At 41.2% G+C, this 23294-nt stretch overlaps 1 protein-coding gene and 1 long non-coding RNA gene across 2 annotated transcripts in view; one reads left to right on the top strand and one right to left on the bottom strand.

The window, feature by feature from the left end:
* WWC3 (WWC family member 3) overlaps positions 1–23294 on the top strand; it is a 140534-nt gene that overhangs the window by 66193 nt on the left and 51047 nt on the right. Inside the window, exons 4-8 of the mRNA XM_072137840.1 lie at positions 2246–2322; positions 3076–3155; positions 7006–7135; positions 13315–13464; positions 13557–13630. Coding sequence (XP_071993941.1) covers positions 2246–2322; positions 3076–3155; positions 7006–7135; positions 13315–13464; positions 13557–13630 — 511 coding nt within the window. The remainder of the gene's footprint in view (positions 1–2245; positions 2323–3075; positions 3156–7005; positions 7136–13314; positions 13465–13556; positions 13631–23294) is intronic.
* LOC140119140 (uncharacterized) overlaps positions 1–23294 on the bottom strand; it is a 202566-nt gene that overhangs the window by 154831 nt on the left and 24441 nt on the right. The gene's annotated exons all lie outside the window — the stretch shown is intronic.

Here is a 23294-nt window from a genome sequence, read left to right as displayed (position 1 = left end):
AAAGTTTACCTATACTACCATTACTATTCTTTTAAACAAATTGAGACATATGATGATGTAATTTCTTTGGAAGCTTCTGATTTGTCTGCTTCTGATCATGTTTATTTGCAACATTGGAGTTAGTTAAAGACACACCTATGGATGTGTTTGAAGGCACACCTGAAACACACTGCTTATTTGTGTAGCATCATGGGAAAGAAAACAGTCAAGATATTAGAAATAGAATTGTGGACTTGCACAAGTCTGGTTCATCTTTGGTTAGTGAGAACAGTGAGAACAACATGCATATGTGTGTTATATAATGTATGTAGCCTTTTGGTTTCAACTGTATGGATGAGATTATTAAAAAATGTATCCACTTTTCTACTACTTTAAACTTTGCAGATTTTCATTACAATTCAATGACATAATCTTTGCATTATTTCAGTAAGAAAACCACAACCCTCAAGCAATCTGTGGCATCATGCTGTGCCTGGTGCGCTGTGATTTCCAAATTGCCTCAGCTATATATGTACATTGTTCCATAAATGAGATATTCCCCTTTTAATACAAATGATATTGAGGTAGTTGGTGCCAGGACCCCTATCCTCTCCATCAGGTAAAGAGGAGATTTGTGAGAAGCATGGAGCAACACTGGAAGAAAAGAGAAGTGGTTTTGCTGGGAATATGACTGCTCAGGGTGCTGAGTATATATTCTAGGTGCACTGCCTTATTAGCATACAAATTAAACTGGGAATACCTTGAAGTAGCAGAATGGATAGACAAAATGACGGTTATTTATCTATAACCAGGCTCCTTGCGATAGTTCTATGACTGCCTCTGGAGCCCTGCTGCTTTTCAGATATAAGTGGAGTCCTCTTCTTTATTCACAACTGTGATGTTAGCTGCTTTGATGCTACAGGGGCTGGCATGCTATACACTACAGGGGGCTGGCAGGCTATATAATAAAGGGGGCTGGCAGGCTATACACTACAGTTGGCTAGCTGCATAATACATGGGGCCCACAGGCTATATACTACAGGGGGATGGTGGGCTATACAATACTGGAGGCTGGCAGGCTATATACCACAGAGGGGTCTGGCTATATACTACAGGGGGCATGCTATATACTACAGGGGGCATGCTATATACTACAGGGAGCTGACATGCCATACACTACAGGGGCTAGCAGGCTATGTACTACAGGAGGGGCAAGCTTGCTATATACTATGGGGCTGGCAGGCTATACACTACAGGAGGCTGGCAGGCTATATACTACATGGGGCAGGGTATATACTACAGGCAGTTGGCAAGCAATATACTATAGGGGCTGGCAGGCTTTATACTACAGGGGGCTGGCAGGCTATATACTACAGGGGGTGGCTGTATACTACAGGGGGCTTGTTGGCTATAAACTGGGGAGGCTGTGACCAATGCATTTCCCACCCCAGGCTTATACTCATGTCAATAGGTTTTCCCAGTTTTTGGGGGTAAAATTAGGTGCCTCGGCCCATACTCAAGTACATACGGTAGGTACCTTGGCTTATACTTGAGTATGCGGTAATCACAAAATAATGGAAGTAGAGTAAAAATATAGCAACAGAACATAAGCCAGGAGGGGAGTGGAATGACCTTGCGACTTCTGTGTGTTTATTTAAAAGCCATAGATCTGGCTTTGCACTAGCAGTGGTTCAATGTTGGAAGCAAGTGGAAGCAAAACCCATTTGCGATTTTTTTTTGCTACTTTTTTAGGCCAAGAAGTCATTCAGGCCAATCACAGTCCATTTCTCTACAACATGCCCGGCAGATAATAAAGTTTGATTTTCTAGTAGTAAAGGGACCTATAGGAAGGGAAATAAAATTGTCCTGATAGATTGATTGTATAAGTACCGTACTTTATGGTGTACTGCTTCAAGCTATTTGCAGTGAATGAAAGCATAATGCAGTACATGTATAGTAATACAGGTCGACGTTGTCCAATATTTTAATCTGTGGACCATATTGTGTCTTCAGTAAAATGTGGTTATCTCCGGAATAAAGCAATGCCTTCTGTCATGATTTATCTAATAGAATCCACAGTTTCAAAAATTTTAAACAATTGAACAATAGTTATGAACAATCAAACCTATGTCAATGATGCATTTGGGAGTCATGTGATTGAGATCATTAGTATGATGCTTTAATTTTTTCAGATTTTCTTGGATGCAAAAACATCTTTATTTCATCTTTACATCATTTCATTATAGTTATTTTTTTTTCCTTAAAGCTTTTTCTGGATTTTCCACAAACACAAAATATGATCCACATCAAATTAAGGCTGAAATAGCGGGTCGTAGAGACAGGGTAAGTGTACATCTGCACCTTGCATTTTTTAACTATGTTTTTATTATCCATATCTCTGATTCTGTAGTTCATAGAACCATAATCCACATTGCACAATATGTGATTTGAAACATGAGAGACTTTCTAGGTACCAACAGAATGTTTCTAGGTACCAAAGAACCGATGATAAGGGCATCTGAAGTGATTATCTCCCTGTAGCCTGTAAACCTGACTCATCTCAGGAAAAATATGACTTTTCATATGACTTTGGAGGAGATTTTGTCAGAGGTATATGTGAGATATCACATATAAGAGGGAATTCTATAACAGATATTTCATACCCTACCTGAGGGATTAGTAGTTTAATGGGGGACAAGTTCCCTTTAAGGGGTATTACAGCTTACAAATGGTGTCAAGATTGTACTTTATGATCTGTAAGGGTCCTACTTTTTGGACCCCTGCAAGTTCTGAGAATATTGGGGCCTGGTGTAGTAACACTCCTTTTCTTAAAAGTTCATTGACTGGCTGTATAGGAAACGGCACCATAGCCACATCCAAGAGAATTGGTGCTATCTGTATTCCCTGCACATGTAAGCGGCTAAGAGTGACACTATGCAGGGAAAACTGACCCTAATTCTCAGAATTTTTTATTTCTTATAATTAGGTTTTGGCCAGCCCAGAAAATGTCAAGGTTTTGAACTGTTAGGCGTAATAGATGGAAAAATATATACATTCAAATTTGTTATACATTTAAATGTCGCAATTGTTTTTCAGCTTTCCAGGTTAAAAAGAGAGCTGACATTGATGAAGCAAGAACTTCAGTTCAAAGAGAAAGGAGTAGAGACTCTGCAAGAGTAAGTTTATTACAGGCCTTCTTCAGAAGAGACATGTTCAATATTTAAGGTATTTAGGGTTCAGTAGGTAGTGAGAACCTGTCCCAGAACAAAAAGGTAGCCGTATTAAAATACGTGCTATCAGAATTCATTTTCTCCCTGCCCAAGTGCAACACTATCACTATTTTTTATAATTGCTTGGATACCAATTTGAAAAAAAATCTGAACTCAATGGTATAGCGGAATGTATTTTTTCTTAAGAGGGTAGAATCTGTAAGAAATATGGCAGTTTTGGTTGGATAGATGAAAAAAATGTCCAAATTTCATAAATTTTAATTAATAAAAAAAACAGGTTGACACCTGAAATGGCATGTTTTAGCCCCTTCTATTATGTGCTGTGCACTCCCTTTTAGCTACTTTACATCCTGCTCTATAGAGAATTTAGTATTTGCTACAATGCTGACTCAGTCTTCCCTCCTCCCAGGATGAGTCCTCTTACCCAGTATTCCACGAGGACCCAAACATGTAATTCCTTCCTACTGAAGGCATAGCTAAGAGGACATTACAGCTCTGGCAGCGTAGGGAATTTCCATCTGGGCTAGTGTTTAGTTTAGAAAATCTTAGCATACTTTAAGAACAGGGTGGCATTGTTAGGCAGCCTGTAGAGAAGCCATAGATTATATGTATGTAGCACAAGACACGAGCCCACGAGAAAACACCAGATATGGCCGGTGCCCTGCGATAACAGTAAAACACACAGAAATGACTCGGAAACAAAAAGGCCATTGTTAATAGTAATGGGACAGGTCCTGTTTATAAAAAAAAATCTCTGGCCTCTCAACAGTACCTGCTGTTGATAGAAGGGTAGCAGGAAGAAAGCTGTGGTTAGCTGGAGGCCTTCTGCCAGCCCCAATGATGTAAAAGGCCAGATTCACAACAAAACTTTCCATTCTTCTAGTAGGTAATCTATGGCTTTACATGGGAGGTGTCTAATGCGGCTGGCAGCTATTTCTTCAAGATGGGATTTTAAAAATAGGACTCTGAGGATTAAATCATTCCAAGGGCAGCTTACTCACAGGGTTAATTTATTCAGCATATCCTCCAAGTTGACATTAATGAATGAGGTTGTAAAAAGTAGATATTGTTTTATGGCCTCTATGTGCTTTATGCTGCGAAAGGTGCTTTTTCCGTTTTTACAGTTTTCAGGGTGATCTTATTGCTCAGCAATTCACATGGCTTTACAGAGAGGAAAACTCGCTAGGAAACATCACTGCTGTAAATCCTAATTGTACAGTATCCTGTGGTGTAATAGAGCATCTTCACCTGTCTTAGGAGCGTTTTTACATGTTTTTTGAAAAAATAAAACTGGTGTGCATTCTACTGCCAGAATATCTCAGTTAGAGCATATGTATTAAAAAAAGAACATTGTTTTTCTAGTCTAATGAAAAGATTTTTTAGCCTTTAACATCACCAATTTATTAAAAGGGTTTTCCAAGACTGCCCCCTCGCATTGTGCCCCCTACCCCCTCACATTGTGTCACCCCTCTCTGCTCCCCTTCACATTGTGGCATCTTCTTACCCTATTACATCTTCTTACCTTATCATTGTGCACCTCCTGCCTCCCCTTCACATTGTGTCCCCCACTTACCCTTGTTCCACCCTTTTCCATCCCCCCTAACATTGTGGCCTCCCTGCCTCTTCTCACCCTATCATTGTGCACCTCTTTTCTGATCCCCCTCACTATGTGTCCCCCACTCACCTTCACTTTGTGCCGCCCCTTTTCACTCCCTCTCACATTGTGGCCTCCTCTTCTCTTCTCACGCTGTCAACGTGCCCCCTCCCACTGCTGCTGTTTAAATTTTGCCCCATCATGCGCCTACTCTTGCTGATATCAACAATTACCAGCATCAGAACTATACAGTATAGAAATAAAACACAGTTGTTTGTGGTGCACAGTTTGCCCCTTAAGGAGCTACTCACGGTATAAGACCGGTCCACACAGTCTTTGAAAAAGTCCACAAAATAGAGAAAAATATTTTCACTATGACCAGAGCTCCAAGGATTCTAAAACTGCGATGAACAGCACCAATCTTCAATTTCTCCTGCTGAAAGTATGTCACCATTCAGACTAGCACCATCGCATTCTCATTCTCCTCCTTTATTATATTGTAACTGGAAGAAAATATGCAGGCATATTGGAATAAATTTTAACCTTGTTGGAACGTACCACACCATCTGCCTGCATATTTTCTTCCAGTTACAATATAATAAAGGAGGAGAATGAGAATGCGATGGTGCTAGTCTGAATGGTGACATACTTTCAGCAGGAGAAATTGAAGATTGGTGCTGTTCATCGAAGTTTTAGAATCCTTGGAGCTCCGGTCATAGTGAAAATATTTTTCTCTATTTTGTATACAGTATAGAGCTTGAAGCACATGGTTTTAGGTACTGCATAGTGGATGTTACGTGCGACTGCAGACCAGACCCCTTTCACTTGAATGAGAGATAAGCTGCTGAACCCAGATTCATATGAAATTTAAATAAACCATCCAAAGGAAAAGACAACAGTTATAATAACTTGGACATCCCCTTTAAAAGAAGTACATGTACATATAGAAAATAATGAAGTAAAGGAAGTACTTATTTGTCCCTAAATATCTCTCCTTTGATCCTATTCTGTCTCACATTGCAGTGAAAACTGAGAAATGTATAAAGAATTCCCATACATGTGTCCCAGGAGATCAGTCATTTCCCCCTCCTCCTATGTCTGGCAGTAAGGCAGCTGGCTTCCTTCCCCCACTGCTCTGTCTGCAATAGGAGACCACAGCAGATCTCTTATGGATCTATGGGAAGGGAAGCCTGGGTGTTAGTGTGAACATTACTACTGATACGTGGTCTCCAATGGGTGTTAGTGTGAACATTACTACTGATACGTGGTCTCCAATATATGGACCTGCCTTCAAAACGTGGACATGCAGAAGTATTTTATCAGTGTGATCCACAGCTTCAACATATGTCCAAAATAATGTGGACACTTGACCAGCACACCTATAAATCCCATCCTTACCCCATTTATATATATATATACATTTATATATATATATATATATATATATATATATATATATATATATATATATATATATTAGAGAGTGAGAGAGAGAGGTTTTAATTGCCTTCTCTCTTCTATCTACGGTGGCTTTCCACAAGATTTTGTAATGTGTCTATGGAATTTTGTTCCCATTCAGCCAAAACAGAAACTTGATTGGGAACACTTCAGTCCAGGGCTCATTCCTGGTCAGATGAATATTCAGCCATAGGTACAAGGAATCTCGGCACTCACATGAAGCCACCAGGTTTGGTTTTAATAAGTCATGATCATGACTAAGACGCACAAGCGTCGAAACGTGTCGATCTTTTAAGCTGCAACTGCATGTTGTTCCGGAGATGTGAATAAAGAGGAAGAATTTTTTTTTTTAAACCAAACCTGGTGGCTTCATGTGAGTGCCGAGATTCCTTGTACCTTTTGCCGTTTCGGGATCCGGCGGTGGTCTTTCCTTTTTCGTGCACCAAGGCTGATACTAGAGGACTGTGGACCATCACACTGTGGGGTGAGCTGAAAACGCACCTGTTAAGGTGCTATCTGCAAATATTCAGCCATGACTCGACCCAGGTTATGGAGGGCATGTGGTGCCACCAAACAGCACCACATACAGCCCACAGTACTGGTGATATCTCCTTCTTTCAGTAATAGCGATCTGCACAGCTCTTAAAGGGCACATGAGTAAAAATTCTATTTAATTCCCATCAATAATATAATACTATTGCACGAAATTCATAATTTTTGATATTTTGTATTTTATTTTCGCAGAATTGATCGGAAAATGTCAAGCGCTCATACAAACTATAAGCTAGATGAGGCTCAAGCAATAATGAGTGAACTAAGAACAATACGGCAGGCCATTTGTATGGGAGAGAAGGAACGCCGTGATCTCATGCAGGTATGGATGTGGAAATGGTTGTTTCAGTAACTGTTTCCTGAAAATGCTCCTAGTCACATGACTCCCGTTTCCAATAAATGGCTGCAACACTCACAGAAGCCGGAATGGTGACATCACTGTTGAACGTGACACTTCCAGCTCCATCTTTTTTTGCTCTCCTTTTGCCCCCTACCCTAGGGATCTGCCATTTAATTGTAAAATGTTTAGTAAACTTTTAGTCTACACACTTGGCTAACTCTCCAGTGACCTGCGGGAAAGGGGTTGGAGGACCTCTGTTCTCCAAGAGGTGGGATTCATATTTATTATGTATTCATGACATATTGGGGGGCACGGTTGGATTTTACATGCCATTCTTATGTGCTGGTTTCTGACCTGTGGGCCCCCAGAAGTCTGAATGAACCCTTGAATATGTACAATGTAACATGTGTATAGATAGAATTGTACAGTGCTGTGTTGACTTATGCACACAACACTGGGGCACATTTACTTACCCGGTCCTGTCGCGATCCAGCGGCGCATTCTCCGTCAAGGATTCAGGTCTTCCGCCGATTCACTAGGTGTCACTGCTGCGCCGAGGTCCGCCGGAGTTCGCCAGAGTTCACCATCCTATCTTGGGTGCAGGTAAGCACGTGTCAAGCGACACTTTTTTGTTAAAAAATACAGCGTTTTTTTCGAATCCGTCGGATTTTCCGACAGCCACACCCCCGATTTCCATCACGTGCATGGTGGCGCCGATGCGCCACAATCCGATTGCGTGCGCCAAAAACTCAGGGCAATTCAGGGAAAAACAGCGCAAATCGGTAATATTCGCGAATAATAGCGATTCGGGCCCTTAGTAAATGACCCCCAATGTGTTAACTAATGCACATGACAACTGAGTTATGAAACATTTTTCAGATCTTGAAATGATCGATAATAATGTTATATAATGTTTAATAGTTTATTCTGTCTATTATAAATAAATAGACGGGATGTGTATGTATGGGACAAAATGGGGGGAATTTTTTATTCCACTTGCACCACAATTTTGATGGATTGGCAACGACAGAAACTAGTCAGCGCAACAAAAATTCTGCCGCACAATTTAAACCAACTAAACTAGGTCTAAAGTAGGAACCAAGGTGGACATGAATCATAGTGGGTCTCAGGTTCGCCTATTTTTGCACCTGGTTTGTTCTTCTTTTTGGCTCCTGATCTATGATGGATCTAGTTCTGCCTTAGTAAATGCACTTTGGAATTGTCGCATGTCCGATTCATTTGCGCCTAAATTTGCGCCAAATTGGCGCAAATTGTTAGATCTCATTTGTGAGCAATAATGAAAGGAGACTGAGAAAAGATGACAGAACGTTCAGGGCTTCATCTCTGCACAAAAAAACTATCATTGTGATGTAACTGCAGGGACTAAAAGTTACAGATATTAAAAAAAAAAAATAAATTCTTGCTGAAATGAGTCTTTTCCTTTTTTATTATAATTTACATGAAATGGAGTCTGATAATATTCTCAGATCTGTACAATAAGACAATAATCACTCACAGAGATGATCCCATAGAAAATGATGAAGTCGTTGCTGGAGAAATTTTACATTTTAAAACTGCTCCGAAGTATTTTCCATGTTGTATAGAGGGAATTTTTCATTTTGGAACCTAAAATCTATATTTTTAGTAATGAAAAGGGAAGTTTTTTGGAAGTGCACCTGCTCAGAGTAGGTGCATTTTTGCGTCTTTTTAGGCGCAAATTTCTGATAGATCCCGTGCAAACATCTGTATTGGACGCACTCACTATGTCAGATAAGGCGCAGGGACTCAAAACCACTAAGTGCCGAACTTTGCCGTGCGCCAGAAAATGGGATGCAACAGATTTTTGCGCTAGAAGACGCTCAAAACAGTCTAACAGACTATGATTAATGTCCCCCCAACAGTCTTCTACTTCACCAGAATTTGATAAATCTGTCACAGCAAAAGACTGGCGGAACTTGTTATATTTCCCCAAATGGGGGGAATTTACTGTATATACTCGTGTATAAGCCGAGTTTTTCAGCACAAAAAATGTGCTGAAAAACGTCCCCTCGGCTTATACACGAGTCTATTATAAAAACAAATTACCCAGTTAAAAAAATAAACTTAAATACTCACCCGCCAACGTCAGCGTAGCTCCCCGATGTCGGCGCGGCTTACCGATGTCCCCGATGTCAGCGCGCCCCGTCTTCTTTCTTCTCCGCGGCTCCTCTTCTTTCTTCCGGCATGGACGCGGCCATGTTTTCTTCATGGCCGCGCATACTATGACGTCAGCAGCGGCCGCGTCATAGTATGCGCCTGCTAGAAGAAAAGATGGCCGCGTCCATGCCGGAAGAAAGAAGAGGAGCCGCGGAGAAGAAAGAAGATGGGACGCGCCGACATCGGGGACATCAGTAAGCCGCGCCGACATCGGGGAGCCGCACTGACATCAGAGGGTGAGTATTTAAGTTTTTTTTTAAGTTCCGTGTGGGCAGGCTGCTGTATACTACTAGGGGCTGCTGTATACTACTAGGGGTTGCTGTATACTACTAGGGGCTGCTGTATACTACTAGGGGTTGCTGTATACTACTAGGGGCTTGCTGTATACTACTAGGGGCTTGCTGTATACTACTAAGGGCTGCTGTATACTACTAGGGGCTTGCTGTATTCTACTAGGGGCTTGCTGTATACTACTGGGGGCAGGCTTTATACTACTAGGGGCTGCTGTATACTACTAGGGGCTTGCTATATACTACTAGGGGCTTGCTGTATGCTACTAGGGGCTGCTGTATACTACTGGTGGCTAATGTATAGTACTAGGGGCTTGCTGTATACTACTAGGGGCTTGCTGTATACTACTAGGGGCTGCTGTATACTACTGGTGGCTGATGTATAGTACTAGGGGCTTGCTGTATACTACTAGGGGCTTGCTGTATACTACTAGGGGCTGCTAAATACTACATGGGGGCTGGCAGGCTGTATACTACTGGGGGCTGGCAGGCTGTATACTACTGGGGGCTGACAGGCTGTATACTACTGGGGGCTGGCAGGCTGTATACTACTGGGGGCTGGCAGACTGTATACTACTGGGGGCTGGCAGGCTGTATACTACTGGGGGCTTGCAGGCTGTATACTACTGGGGGCTGGCAGGCTGTATGCTACTGGGGGCTGGCAGGCTGTATACTGTTGGGGGGGGGGGGTTGACCAATGCATTTCCCACCCTCGTAGTAGTTTTTCCCAGTTTTTGTTGGTAAAATTAGGGGTCTCGGCTTATACTTGGGTCAGTTTATACTCGAGTATATACGGTAAGTGTGCTGTAACAGCCTTGATAAATATGGCGCATGTCTTTTTTATTTTGTCACAATTCCACTGGGATTCTGTTGAGAGTGTATTAGTAAATTCCACCAATGTATCATATGGGGGGAAATTTCTCATTTTTTGAAATGTCCCCCATGTGTTCAGTTTTTGAAATGGTGTATTGATATACATCTACCGTATATACCGACCCGAGTATAAGCTGCGACCCCTAATTTTACCACCAAAAACTGGAAAAACCTATTGACTCGAGTATAAGCCGAGGGTGGGAAATGCATTGGTCACAAACCCCCCCAGTATATAGCCAGCCAGCCCCCTATAGTATACAGCCTGCCCAGCTTGCCCCCCTCAGTAGTAAACAGCCTGCCCAGACTGCCCCATTAGTATACAGCCTGCCCCCAGTAGTATACAGCCTGCTCAGCTTGCCCCCAGTAGTATACAGCTTGCCCCTAGTAGTATATAGCCTGCCCCCAGTAGTATACAGCTTGCCCCCAGTAGTATACAGCCTGTCCAGCTTGCCCCCAGTAGTATACAGCCTGCCCCCAGTAGTATACAGCCTGCCCCCAGTAGTATATAGACAGCCCAGAATTTAAAAAAAAACGCCCGTCTTTTGTCTTCTCTAACATTGTGGTGGGCGGCGCCATTGTTCTTTCCCGGGCATTTTTTGTGCTGAAAAACTCGGCTTATACATGAGTATATACGGTAATTGTCTTAATTTCTCCATGTTCTATATTCTTTTGTTAGATTTTTTTAAAAAATTTGTCTTTAATATGTCTTTAATATGTGTGGTGTATTTTATTTTTATTGCAATTTTTAACATTGTTGGTTATTTTCGTTTATATCCGCAATTTGCATTTTAATAAAAATAAAACACAAAAATGTATACATGCTCCTTGAAACAAACCAAAACACCAGGCAATAATTTGAACTTTATATATTTAAAATCACTCTTACGGTAATTAAAAAATATGCAATAGTCATCAAAATAATGTTACTTTCTTATGTAAAATATTTGTTTGTAAAGGCAGGCCAACAATTACAAATATAGTAAATGTGAAGATCTAATAAGATCATCCTTAAAATTAAAGGGTTCACCTGTATTGATTTATAGGGACTCTTTAATATAGCTTTATTTAACAAACAGATAGACGGTGGTATCATTTAAGCATGCTTTAAATCATACAGCTACTCCAGGGTGGAGTGACTGAGCGATTTATTTGCACAACAAAAAAAATTGCAATGGTAAATCTTTGCACGCCGTTGCACACGCACAAACAATGATACATTTGTTGCCCTAGGAACATTTGCAAGAATGATGTTAAAACACCTTTGAGATTAAATTAGGCAAAAAAAAAAATCACAATTGACATAAATTGCACACATTTTTGCGTAAAAATTAAACTAAGAACAAGTATATGTACAGGATGACCTGAACTTTTAATGATGGACTTAAACAATGTTTTCAGCAAATCTATTATAAACATGAACGATTCACTGAAGCCCTTTAGTTTCTTGAAAGGATGACAAGCAGCTGCACTAAATGCAATACTTTTTAATGGATCAATGCCCAAAGATACTTTATTAATGGACCATGTGGGCGTGTAGAACATGTCCTAGTTGAATTTGTTCTTGATGGATCACTCATAGACTAGAGATTATGAAGATCTGTGAAAGATGGACACCAAACAGATAAAAATCTAAATAAAGTGAATGGGCTTGGTGCTTTGTATCTAGTGATTTTCTGATTTACCGTATATACTCCAGTATAAGCTGAGTTTTTCAGCACAAAAAATGTGCTGAAAAACCCCAACTTGGCTTATACTTGAGTCTATAAAAAAAAAAAGTGTACTCATCTTCCAACGCCCCCCAGGAGGTCCTCTTCTATCCATGCGGTGCCGTCTCTTGAGCTGTGACGTGTGTGACGCACACACTACAATGTCAGTGAGCCGCTGACGTTATAGCTCGAGCTACGGTACCGCACGGAGAGAGAGAGCCGGAACATCGACGGACAGAAGAGGACCTCCTGTCCGAAGGTGAGTACACTTTTTTTTTCTTATAGGCTGAACAGAGGCTGTATATTGGGTGAGGGGCTGTATACTGCGAACTGCAGGCTATATACTAGGGACAGGGGGCTGCAGGCTGTATACTAGAGACAGAGAGCTGCTGGCTGTATACTGTCGAAAGGGGCTGCAGGCTGTATACTGTGGACAGGGGCTGCAGGCTGTATACTGTGGACAGGGGCTGCAGGCTGTATACTGGGGGAAGGGGCTGCAGGCTGTATACTGTGGACAGGGGATTGCAGGCTGTATAAAGTGGACAGGGAATTGCAGGCTGTATACTGTGGACAGGGGGTTGCAGGATATATACTGGGAGGCAGGGGCTACAGGCTATATACTAACGGGCAGGGGCTGCAGATTATATATTCGGGGGCAGGGGCTGCAGGTTGTATATGGGGAACATGCACTGGCTGGCTGTTTACTGGGGGCAGGCTGGGACCAATGCATTACTACCCTCGGCTTATACTCTAGTCAATAGTTTTTTCCAGCTTTTTTGTTAAAATTAGGTACATCAGCTTATACTCGGGTCGGCTTATACTCGAGTATATGTGGCAGAACACTGTAAATTAGGTCTAATATCTTCTTCCTTCATTCAGTGATGGTCATGAATATTATTGGAATAATAAGTTGTACTGCAGATGACTTAAACACTTGTACTACACGCTCTTCATCAGTGGCCACTGTGTATGATTTTTTTTTAACTAGTCCACTCCTGAATAACAACGTCTTGCTATCGAATGTACTATTTTATTCGATAAGCTTTTTTGAATATATTGTGGATTGCACTAACATCCGCGTGTTTATATCATACAGAGCCTGGCCAAGCTGACTGATGGATTCAGAAATAGCTGCTGCATCTCCGACTCCTTGCACAACATTCATCATAACTCCAGCTCTCTCAGCGAGTCGTGTTTACCTCAGCAATACTGTGATGCCTGCTCACAAACAGATAACATCGGAGAGGTACGGGAAATCCAATCCAGTTAGCTTAGATGGAATTTAGTCACCGTATTTTAATTCATCTTAAGAGTCATTTATTATTTCATTTCTTATAGTTTGGCTTTGATGATAAATCAAGACTAGTGGACAGAGTTAGACTTAACTGGCAGTATGAGGAAGCTAAGAAAAGGTGAGTGATGCCGGAAATTAGAATCTTTTGTTTTACTGCTATATGATCATGTATATTGCATACAAAATCCAATTGAGAAACACAGCATGTAATCAAAATTAGGAGCAACACTTGTGAAGCCGGGGGTTCAAGACTTCCAAACAGACCACACCATGTTTGATATCCACAAAATAGTCCACAGCATCAGCACTCCAGAAAAAAAGTCATTCCTTTTATTCCAAAATGTACAGGAGGCAACATTTCATCTTCTCTTTGTAGGTATTCTCAAGCTTTTATGGAGAAGGTGAAACATTGCCTGCTATACACTTTTTTTTTATTGGAGTGCTGCTTCCGTTGACTATTATGTCAATAGAAAACCACCCATTTGTGTTCTCTTTAGCTATTAACACTCATTAAAGCTTATTCTTGATCAGATTCAAGTTCAGCTTAAATGAGTGTTTTTAATCACTAAGGAGAATACAGATAAGGATAGCTGCAGACAATTGGGTTCAGCCTGTGAAAATGGACTCTTATGTTGGTCCGATCCCATGGACTACATTGCACTGGAATACAGGAATATGATACTTCCTGTCTGCCGTCCAAACTGCAGCGCTGGAGGTCTTACACTATGAATCTGCATTATACATTCACTGAATCATTATGATTTTACTGCATAATAGAAATAATAAATTGAATTAAAACTGCCTCCTTGAAAAAATTTTTTTTAAACATCTGGAAAACTGCACGGCATTGAAGGAGTTAACTCTGTCATCAGTTTTAATGAAGTATATTTTATTTTGGGTAAACTATTCATCCACATTCTTCATTTATTATGTACTTTTTTTTACACAATGGCTTCCAGTGTTCTGCACGTCCCGTTCCTGATCCCATGTATATGTGCATTCTACACGTTGAACGTCTGGCAACACTTTCCTTATTAGGGTATTGCGTGGGAGGGGGAATGTACGCTGTAGAAATTATGCAAAGAACACTTAAAAATTCTTTTTATAAATTGTCTAATTCTCCCACTCTCTGTGTTTCAAAGCATAATGTCAATGTATCAATTAAGTATAAGTCTAATGATTTACACCTTACATAGATAAGGAGAGGTACACATTCTCATACATCTGTCTTCTTTGGCTTTAGATTTGGGATTTGCACATTCGTAAAGTATTGCTAAGATCATAAAAGATCTGGGGGCCAAGCCCCAGAGAAATTTGCACATAATTGTTGATATTGGGGATACACTTCCTTGACTTTGAGCCAAAGATGAAAGCAATAGGCAGATTCAGGCACAGGTAAAATGGGAATCATCCATAGTTATTATGTCCAATTATTCACTGATGTCACACAAACATCCTATGTTCTTCACCATTTCATCATTCCCCTACATACTGGTGCCCTACCAGTGTCATTTTGCTGCTTCACCTAACACTGTGCACCAAATACTCTTACTCCCAAGGCATGTTAGCAAATAGCATGTTTCCAACATAAACTTTCTCCCAAATAAAGACTTAGAATTGGCTACCGTAGCCTTTTTATTTACACAAACATACGGTAATTCTGAATAATATAATTAATGTTACTACCAAACACAACTTCATCTAACTTTTATAACCACTTCTTATCACCATGGTAAAGGTTGCATCCCCAAAACAATAGCCCCTATACAGAACCATATCCGAAAACTAATGAAACTAACCTTTTTGTCGCTTGAAAGAAATTCCACACTCTCAGGGCACACATCTACCTGTTTTTTTTTCCTTGCTATCACTGTACCCCCAGTACGTGCTCTGCCACCTACCACTTGTTTAGTGGATATCAATGCAGCATGCGTAACAAACCCACCATTGGTGGCATAGAGGCTGACAACCTATTGATTGCTATGAGCACCCCCAGGTTATCATAAGGAAAATAACTTTTGAGCGAGGATAAATTCTTCTGCAACCCTGCCTTCCAACAATTTTTAAGCCATGTTGCTGCACACCACCTGTCCGGTAAATAGACTCCAAAACTGACTCCTCACCCTGAAGTCAGCAGATCAATATTCTCTGTAGCAGCACTGCTAAATGGGTTTTTCCTCAAACCAAGTTAGGCCCAATCAACAGCATAGGGCCTGACTTGCTGATCGGTGGGAGAACAGAGTGTGATGTATCCCAGCCTGACCTCTCTTTGCTCCCAAAGATGAGCTGAGCAGCAGGACACACATGACCGGGCTGCCCAGTTCATCTCCATGGAGCTGGCGAAGATAGTCGAGTACAGCACTCAGCAATATCCGTCAGCTCCATGTAAATGAATGGGGCAGCCCAGCCATGCATGGCCTGCTGCTCTGCTCATCTCGGGGAGCGACATTGGGTCCAACTGGGGTACATTGAACCCCATCGGATCCTCAAGCAGCTGAAAACCTTCCACATCAACTTTCTTTCATGACCCAGTATGAAGGAATCATTGAGAAAATCTACTATGAAGAGAGATGTAAATTGGTTGTATGAAGTCAAGGAGGAGGAGATTTTAACACTGAAGTCAAGCTCTCTCTTTCTCAGAAAGTTCCCTTTACTGTAATTGATGGTCCTGCATCAAGAGACATCACTAACCAGATCGTCAGAAGTCCGAATCATGATGTCAATCACAGAGGAGGCGGTTTTCAGAGCTCCCCACCTTTATTTAAGTGTTAAATTCCCATCCTTCTTGACTATACACAACCAATTTACATGTCATTTCAAAGATGATTTTCTGGACAATGCCACCACACGAGACCATGAAAGCAACAAAAACTCTGAGGTTACAATGCTTGACAATATTCTATTAGTGGTAAAACTGCAGCTGAAAAAAACTTGGGGGTATTTGTGGAAACTTACTTTTAGTGACCAGAGCCAGACGGCTGCTGCTAAACCAATTAAAATTATGGGATGTATCAAGAGAGGAATTAATTCTCATGATAAAGACATAGGGGCTCATTTACTAAGCATCTGAATTGCACACTTTCGTCGGGTTTCCCGGGATTTCCAATTTGCTTCGAATTGCCCCACGATTTTGGCGCACTTGATTGGATTTTGGCACATCGGCGCTGGCTTTCACGCGACAGAAATGGGGGGGCCTGGTCGTCGGACAACCCGACAGATTCGGAAAAACCGCAGAATTTAAAAAAGAATTTGTGTCGCAAGATCAGCACTTACATGCACCGGGAAGAAGCAGGTGAACTCTGGCGGACCTCGATGCAGCATGGACACCTGGTAGATATCGGGCGCACACGGACCTTAGTGAATCCCGACAGACCCGAATCCTCGTTGGAGAACGCGCCGCTAGATCGCGACTGGACCGGGTAAGTAAATGAGTCCCATAGTTATCCCTGGTCAGACCACACATGGAATATTGTGTACAGTTTTGGGCACCAGTGTATAAAAAGGATATAGTAGAACTGGAATGGGTGCAGAGGAGAGCAACCAGGATTATTAGGGGAATGGGGGGTTACAATGACAGATTACAACATTTGGGATTATTTAGTTTAGAAAAAAGACGACTGAGGGGAGACCTCATTACAATGTACAAATACCTGAACGGACAGTACAAGGATCTCTCCAAAGATCTTTTTATACCTAGGCCTGTGACCAGGACAAGGGGGCATCCTCTACACCTAGAGGAGAGGTGATTCTACCATCAACATAGACAAAGGTTCTTTGGAACTCTCTGCTGCAGGAGGTTGTTATGGCGGACTCTATGTACATGTGCGGAGAGGCCTGGATGACTTTCTTGGGAGTAAAAATATCATGGATTATGGGGAAAAACATTTACTTAATTCTTAAAGGTTGGACTTGATGGACTTGCATCTTTTCCCAGCCTTATATACTATGATACTATGATAAGGTCAATTGCTGATGACAGGTTCTCTTTAAGTATCACTGACCAACAGTTATAAACCTCCAAATCCCAGACCATACCTCCAAATTATCCATTGATATAGTAATGGAGTTAAAGGGGTATTCCCACAAAGACAAGTTTTTTAAATGTACTCAGGATGACAATATAACACATTCTTTAATTCAATGTTGTTGACAAAAAATACAGCATTTCACAGATATAAGTTCAACCTGTCTCTATTAGTCCTGGTGTACACAATTTTGGCTGCCCCTGGTCCCAACCCTGGATCTTCAGAGTTTTGTGTTGGCAGACATATTGGGGCACATTTACTCACCTGTCCAACGGAGTTCACAGAAAGTACATTGTCTGACAATAATGCACTGTGCCCGATATCCTGCATATGTCTCTTCCCCGCTTAGGTCCTACGGAGTTCACCTTCTTCTTCGTGGTGCATGTAAGTGCATTGTCTTGTGAAGCAATTTGAAAGTTAAATCCCATGTTCAGCCTGGCTTGTCCGACCCCCCCCCCCCAATTTGTGTCGCATGAAAGCCAGCGCAGCTGCACCAAAAATCGATAACGTGCGACACAATCCCAGTGCAGCCACCTGTTAAATACCTCTCCAAGCTGTGCAGTCCACGAAAACGGCAAACCGTCCGACAAAGGTGCAGTCTGCAACCCTTAGTAAATAAGCCCCATTGTTCTTCTGTCTGACACTGCACTGAGCTGGTCTCTGCCTCCAGTCCCCAGCTTTGCATTCCAGGTTGAGCTCAGACACACACACACACACAGATATTGACTTCCTTCCGTCAAACAACATCAGCACCCTGAGGAGAGTAAAGCTACAAGCTACACACAGATAAGGTCTCCCTGGGAGAGGGAGGGAGGTATATAGCAGTGCTGTGTGTGTTATGGCTGTGATTGTGGAGCTGAGATTGTAATGTGTAATATGCATCTCTCATCATCTCTCATCTGTGATCTATCTCATCTCTCTTTCTATGTGTCATTGAATGTTCAGAAGCTAAATGAAAGTGTATTTAAACCCTGGATGTGATAATCTAACCACATTTTCAGCACAGAGAACTAAAGGAATCATGAGGTGTCTGCTTAGAGAGGACACACCCACACTCTGGAATCTTACACTGACCATTAAAGGAGCTACAACAGCAATAAAACTGGGTAAAACTGTAAAGTATAATAGTTTATACGTTTGAAAAAAGACACATGTCCATCAAGTTCAACCAAGGAAGGGAAGGTATTGGATGAGGAAGGGATTTAGGGGAAAGAATTCTATATAACATTACCGTTAATGGTATTTAGGTGTAAAAAGGCATTTAGACCATTCTTGAAGCTCTCTGCTGTCCCTACTAAGACCAGCGCCTGAGCCGGGATATTCCACAGATTGACAGTTCTTATAGTAAAAAAGCCCTTGTTTTTTCCAGACAGAGACAGTGGCCTCTTTTGATTTGATCTGGCACAACATTCCAGCATATTTTTGTATGGACCATTCATATATTTATATTAATTAATCATGTCCTCTCTTATTCGTCTTTTCTCAAGACTAAATAAATCTAGTTGTGTTAATCTTTCCTCATAACTGAGACCCTCCATACCTTATCATTTTGTGGCCCTTCATTGCACCCTCTCCTGCTCCAGGACATTCTTTTTATGGGCTGGTGCCCAGCACTTATTCCAGGAGAGGCTGAACCTCAGTGGTAATATTACATCCCTATCCCGAGAGCCCATACCACTTATGATACATGACAAGATATTGTTGACTTTAAAGGCAGCTGATTGACATTGCATGCTGTTATTTAATTTATGATCTACTAGTATGCCCAGGTCCTTCTCAACAAGGGACTCTCCCAGATTTACTCCCAAAAAGACATATGTTGCCTGTGGATTATTAGCCCCCAGGTGCATAACCTTACATTTATCCTTAATGAACCTCATCTCCCAGGTGGATGACCAAACACTCAGTTTGTCCAAGGCGCCCTGAAGCCTATGAACATCCTCCATAGACTGTATTACATTACACAGCTTGGTGTCATCTGTAAAAATAGACACATTAATTCCTACCTCTATATCATTAATAAATAAAATAAATAAAAGTGGGCCAAGCACAAAACCCTTTCGTACACCACTTACAACTGGTGACCATCATTGGAATCATTGACCACAACTCTCTGGATATGAACCTTCAGCCAGTTTTCAATCCAATTGCAAATAATTCCTTCCAAACCAATAGACTTTATTTTACCCATCAAGCATCTATAAGGGACAGTGTCACATGCCTTTGAAAAATCCAAGAACATAATATCCACGGCCGCTCCCTGTCCAGCCATCTGCTCACCTCTTCATAGAAGCAGATCCGGTTAGTTTGACGACTTCTACTTCACATATTATACAACATGATGTCACATACGCCTGTATGTACTCTTTTAGTAATCCTTCCAATATTTTTCCCACAGTTGCAGTTAAGCTTACAGGCCTGTAATTGCCTGGCAAGGTTCTAGAGCCTTTTATTAAATATTGGCACCACATTTGCCTTGCGTCAGTCACTTGGCACAGTACCAGTCATTAGGGAATTACTGAAGATTTTATATAGTGGCACAGCAATTTAAGAACTCTGGGGTGTAACCCATCTGGTTCAGGAGCCTTGTACACATTGATTTTATTGATCCTAGATTAGATCATGTCTACATTTGACAGTATATTACAGGATGCGTCACCTGCACTGGCACCACCCACGTCTCATGTTCTTTCTTCGATTGTATAAACAGAGTTAAAAAACCCATTAAGTATTTACACCTTCTCTTGGCCTCCAGTCCCAATGCCCCATTTTCAAAATATAGGGGTTTTATATAGTGGCACAGCAATTTAAGAACTCTGGGGTGTAACCCATCTGGTTCAGGAGCCTTGTACACATTGATTTTATTGATCCTAGATTAGATCATGTCTACATTTGACAGTATATTACAGGATGCGTCACCTAAACTGGCACCACCCACGTCAGAAGTTCTTTCTTCGATTGTATAAACAGAGTTAAAAAACCCATTTAGTATTTACACCTTCTCTTGGTCTCCAGTCCCAATGCCCCATTTGCAAAATATAGGGGTCCAGCCTGCTCCTCCCATTTTTTTTGCATTGATATACTCAAAAAATTTCTTAGGATTTGTTTTGCTATTTTTTGCCACCTGTCTTTCATTTTGTATTTTGGCTGATTTTATTTCCGTCTTACAGATTTTTGTAAGTGTTGAAAGCCTCGGGTGACCCGTCAGATTTATATTTTTGAAATGCCCTCTTTATATCATCAGTTACCTTTATAACTGTAGCTGTAAGCCACGCAGGGTGTAATCTAGCCCGTCTATACTTGTTACCTATAGGAATAAATTTAGAAGTATAAAAACCCAGGATAGATTTGAATGTCTTCCATTTAGCATTAGGATCATCATGTGACAGTATCTGATCACAGTCTATATCCTGTAGTGCAGCCCTGAATTTCGGGAAATTAGTCTTCTTAAATTACATTTTTTGCTTATTACAGTTTAAGAAGAAAATTATTATGTTATGATCGCTCTTCCCAAGGGTTTCCCGGACATTGACATTTTGGACAATTTCAGCATTGTTAGAAATCACAACGTTCAACAATGCATCACCTCTTGTGGGATCTTCTACAAGCTGCACCATAAAATTATCCTGCAGAAAGTTGATAAAATGTCTCCCCTTTACAGATGAAGAGGACCTGTCACCCATAAAAAAGGCACTAGGAGCTGTTTTCTGTGCAGCAGTGTCTGCTAGCTTTATTGGAGGGTTCCGATAAAGCTAGCAGTTTGTCACTGCTAAAAATGGGGTAGGCCTAAGAGCTGCTTACTTTAGTCCTCTTTAAAGTCTCCCATGATCACTACTGTCCCCTCCTGTGCAACCCTCTCAATCTGTTTATATAGGTGACCCTCTATTGGGGGGTCTATTAATTACACCAAAAATAATTTTTTCAATGCTCTCCTGGCTTTAAATCTCAACCCACAAAGTTTCAGCCTCCTCACACTGTGCTGAGACCACTGTCTCATTTACAATCGCTTTCAAGTCTCTTCTAACATACTGACATAAACCATCTCCCCTCCTATTTGCCCTGTCTTTCCGAAAGAGTGTAAAACTTTAAAACCCTGAGGTGAAAACATCCCAATCATGTGTGGGGTTAAAAATGATATTAATTATTATTAATCTTTATTATGTAAACATCACTTGGGCATTAAAATTTGAGAATTTTTCCTTTAAAACTTTCATAAAAACCACTGTACGACAAGACACACACAAAGCTGTCTAATAAGGTCAGAATCTCCCGAAGGGGAAGCTTTTTTAACAATTGGGGCTATTAACCTCTTCCTTCATATTCTCCAATTTATATTGGGGAAACCTTCATTGCATGGCTACTATTTCTATGAGCATGCCCACCAGTATTCAGGCATACTGGAGGCCTAGTCCTCAGTTGTGGTCTGGAAGCAAGGGAGCCTCGGTTGCAGGTTTGTCTGGCACCTGAAATTAGGACTGCACCCATTGCTGCTTGTGCTCCTCTGCTGTTACTCAAAGCTGCCCAACTAGGGGTTTCAAGTAAACCTGGAGAATCTATGACACCCACCATTTATCAATTCCAACATCGCATTTGACCTCATTAACTGTTAACCCCATTTCCCAAATATACAAATCACTTCAAAGCAACAATTTCTTTCTACTGTAACACTATGATACCAATCCCAAAGAAAGGTAGCTATTGCAAACAGCTAGGACACACCAGGACCAGGTATTGTCCTTAACTTTTCAACAGCTCTGCCACTCTCACCTAAGGTAGCATTCACCCAAGAAGCTCTGGAAAACATTCAGCAGTTTGAATGTCCTATATTTCACTATGTTACAGCACTGGTCCTGCGCTCCTCTATGGAGAGGGGAGGGGTGAGTAGAGGACGTGTGCCCTCCCTTACATAACACCAGCTGTTACATTAGATGCACTCAAACCATCTCGGCATATTGTCTCTCTTGTTTGGTTATAAATTAGACAGTTATGACAGTTATGGCTCTTTTGGGTTGTATTGTGATGAACACTAGCATGTTCTCTTCTATAACATTTAATGTAGCGGATTCTTGCAGGAATTCCTGATGTAAAAGCGTTTGAAGGTCAGGGTGTGGCAGAGGAAATTGCTAGGGAAAGGCTAGCTTTCCTGCATGATTGCAGAGCTCAGAGGGAGCCGTGCATGGTTGTAGTAAAGGTCAGCTGCTGAGCATTTGTACAGATGGTTTCATAAGCAGCATGCCACTAGTTTTATGTTAAGATAATTATATTAATAGAAACAGCTCATGAAGTAATGAATCGTCATTACAATGCTGTTTATATTAAGCTGTCAACATATGGTACATAGATTTCATTAGGTCTGATGTAATGGTCAATTTTGAAGTATTTTTATTTGACATATCTGGAAAAAGTCCATTAGGACATGCAAGTTAGTGTTCATAACTAGAGATGAGCGAGCACTAAAATGCTCGAGTGCTCGTTATTCGAGACAAACTTTTCCAGATGCTCGAGTGCTCGTCTCGAATAACGAGCCCCATTGAAGTCAATGGGAGACTCGAGCATTTTTCAAAGGGACCAAGGTTCGGGAATAAAATGTGTTATTTAATTGAAAAAGAATCTCTTCTGATAAGTTATCAGATGTATACAAACATCTGCAATCTATTCTTCACTGTTCCGCGCGTATATTATCTCCCGACAAGTTAGCAGATGTGAAGAACAGTGAAGAATAGAATAAAAACAGTGACCACAGGATCATTTAAGTGA

Source organism: Engystomops pustulosus, chromosome 2 (genome assembly GCF_040894005.1).
Source record: "Engystomops pustulosus chromosome 2, aEngPut4.maternal, whole genome shotgun sequence".
NCBI lineage: Eukaryota > Metazoa > Chordata > Amphibia > Anura > Leptodactylidae > Engystomops > Engystomops pustulosus.
Note: the sequence above shows the minus strand (reverse complement) of the source record. Positions and strands in the feature narration are given on the sequence as shown.